This window comes from Anopheles maculipalpis, chromosome 2RL (genome assembly GCF_943734695.1).
Source record: "Anopheles maculipalpis chromosome 2RL, idAnoMacuDA_375_x, whole genome shotgun sequence".
Classification (NCBI taxonomy): domain Eukaryota; kingdom Metazoa; phylum Arthropoda; class Insecta; order Diptera; family Culicidae; genus Anopheles; species Anopheles maculipalpis.
This window is the reverse complement of record NC_064871.1, coordinates 60,950,398-60,953,376: the sequence shown is the minus strand read 5'-3', so window position 1 is coordinate 60,953,376 and position 2,979 is coordinate 60,950,398. Positions and strand designations below refer to the sequence as shown.

General features: G+C 43.4%; 1 protein-coding gene across 1 annotated transcript; it reads left to right on the top strand.

The window, feature by feature from the left end:
* LOC126558399 (testis-specific serine/threonine-protein kinase 3-like) lies at window positions 1-1,175 on the top strand. The gene is made up of 2 exons (XM_050214410.1): window positions 1-93; window positions 165-1,175. Exons 1-2 carry the CDS (start codon window positions 1-3, stop codon window positions 1,173-1,175), a joined length of 1,104 nt encoding a protein of 367 aa, XP_050070367.1.
* The last annotated feature ends 1,804 nt before the right edge of the window (window positions 1,176-2,979 follow it).

Sequence of the window (2,979 nt, the reverse complement as noted above, 5' to 3'; positions counted from 1 at the left end):
ATGCCCGTTCAGGGTGAGCAACCAATACCTCCATCGATAGAAGCGTTAGGATATCGGTGGATAAAGCGCATAAGTGAAGGTGCATTTTCAAAGGTACGTTTGTTTGGGGGAATCTTCACTCGGTACCAGTCCCCTGTGTAACGTTTCCGGGTTCATTCTTTCAGGTGCATCTTGCCGAATATTACAACCGAAGAAACAATCGTCTCGAAACGCTAGCCTGTAAGCTGATCGACACGAAAAAGTGCAGCGAAAAGTTTCGCAAAAGATTCCTCCCAAGGGAATTAACGATCCTGCTCCATGTGCGCCACCCGTACATCATCCGCATACAGGCCATTGTAAAGTGTCGCAGTAAAATCTGTATCTTTATGCGTTACGCTGAAATGGGCGATCTGCTGTCGTTCGTTATCGAGCACGGTCCGCTGGGAGAACCACAGACGCGAATCTGGTGTCGCCAGCTTGCGTTGGCCGTCCAATATCTGCACGAATCGGGCATCGCCCATCGCGACCTGAAGTGCGAAAACATTCTACTGTCCGCGAACTTAAACGTAAAGCTGAGCGATTTCGGTTTTGCCCGATATGTCGCCGAGAAAAATCGTCAACCGCAGCTGAGCACGACGTTCTGCGGGTCATTTGATTATTCGGCACCAGAATTGTTGAAAGGAAAACCATACAATCCAAAAGCGTCGGACCTGTGGGCACTTGGAGTGGTGCTATACATGCTGCTCAACAAATCCGTCCCGTTTAAGGGTAAAACGCGTCAGGTGTACGAGCAACAGATGACACGAGCATGGAAGTTTCGTTCGCGTGTGAGCGATAAATTATCTCCGGAGGTTAAAACTCTTGTGAGGAGTTTACTCGAACCGAATCCGTTGATTCGATGGACGATTGAGGAGGTGCTGGTTTCTGATTGGTTGATACAGGATCGTCGTCTGAGATCATTGAATGCTGAGGAGTTTTCGGCCCTGGCAGAGGCAAGAATTTTTGCCCGATCGTCCATAGATATGGAGCGTGTTAAGGAAAAGTTGCGCCAAATGGAAAATGCCGAACAGTCGGTCACGGTGATCAAAGAAACTGGATCAAATTTGGGTTTCGTGAAGCATTCCGTTTCGTTGGTGTCTATGGCCACCTCGCTTTTAGAGAAGGAATCGATCTTTAAGCAAAGAGATAGTAAATGAATATGGAACTCAGCTCGTAAAAGGCGATTATCTGTTTTATAAACATTACAAAGATAGTCCTGTAGTTTTCAAGCTGATTAAATTAAACACCAAATTAAATTAAACATATCTCATGGCAAGTCCGAATAGCATTTTCAAAGATGCTGTCTATAGGCCCTGGCGGCAGCGAATAAAAATGGAGCGATAGATGACAAGAGTCAAGAAGGAAGGAAGAATAGATCCAAAGAAACTACTCTACCAACGAAACAATCTTTAGCTGCTTCTCTTCGTGGTTTTTATTTTGCCAACCGGTAGCCACATTCCAATCCTTCGTCCTCACTGATCAATTAATGCATTAGAACATTTTAGATGTATTTTAGAGCTACTGCATCACAAATGGTCTGGCATGATATAGAAAAAGTTCTCCCTTATCGACACCTATATCCTAAGCGAGGTTTTGATGGAGTGCAAGCCCCATTTCAAAGACCTTGGAGTATTCCTTGAGTTGAAAAGTTTAGCTTCCATGAACAGTTTGAGTTCACTATCGTTAGGAGGACATAGCTTGTAGGTGTTGCTACTCTTTATTTCGATGTTTAATTGGAGCTGCCGTCCATTATGCTGGAGCTTTCAGAAGGTTACATTGGCACTCTTCTACATACCATGGGTTGAATATTAACGAGGCAAAAATCAAAATGTTTTTGGTACCATCAGTGACTTTTCATCAAACGCAGGAAAGAGCTGCAATGCTCTACGCAGTAGCAGTGAGGTATAGATAGGTTTGCCAACATTTAACCTTCTTCTTCTTCTTGGCTTAACGACCTCTAAGGTCATGCCAGCCATCGAAATGGCTTTCTAGACTTGCCGATACCACGTAGTTGGTTAGTGAGTGAGGTCTGCTCACTACGGGGGGACGGTCCGGATGTAACATTTGACCTATCTTTGGTTAAAAGCTGAAATTTAATTACAATTGTGAGCTTTACAATTTCATCTAAATGAGATTTTCATCTCGAACTCATCTCATCATTAATATGGACGATCTATACAGGGGCATGAAGCATACGGAAGATACCCTCTGTTAGGTGTTTCGTATTTTGGACTTTAAGTAGGGCCGCGTATCACCTTTAAAAGGCATCGTGTTTTTCATTTATCACAAGACACATCAATGGTTGTACTAAATATCTAATTCCGATCAACTTGGACGTGTCTCCTAGGACGCTGCGCACACAAGCAATGTTGGCAATTACCAAAACTCAAACTTACTACATATCTTTAACACCGTTACATTTAACGCCGTTTGCGATATCTTAAGAGAGGCCTATGAAATCCAACGAAATAATAAAGAATACATTTATGAAAAGTTCGAAGCATCTAAAAAAGAAATAATCGCAAGGATGCTGGTTACCAACTGATCATAAGACAAACTGAAATAAGATTTAAACTGAAAATATCAGCCATGGAGCTGTTATTATATGGAATATTTATGCTCGGGGCCGCCCGGTGGTATGGGCGACATCGGTACCGGTCTTCAAAGGGTACGACCAAGGTTCAAATCCCATCAGGGTCGTCTCTCCGTAGTGAGGACTGACTATCCAACTTCGTGGTATCGGCAAGTCTAGTAGTAAGCCATTTCAATGGCCAGCGTGACCTTAATTTAGTGGCCGTTAAGCCAAGAAGAAGAAGAAGATTTATGCTCTCAGTGCGCCATGCGCCTCAGAAACACAGACTTTTTTACAAATTTGATAAAAACCTTCTTAGCTCAGCTTCGAGCTGCACGACAAGTCTGTATATCCGTGAAAACACGTACCGTGATGATGTTTGAACCGTC

Bases quoted from the DNA above. Each gene is read 5' to 3' on its own strand.
- LOC126558399 (XM_050214410.1), top strand. From the start codon at position 1: ATGCCCGTTCAGGGTGAGCAACCAATACCTCCATCGATAGAAGCGTTA. The intron at 94-164 runs GTACGTTTGTTT...TCATTCTTTCAG, and splicing joins GTGAAGGTGCATTTTCAAAG to GTGCATCTTGCCGAATATTA.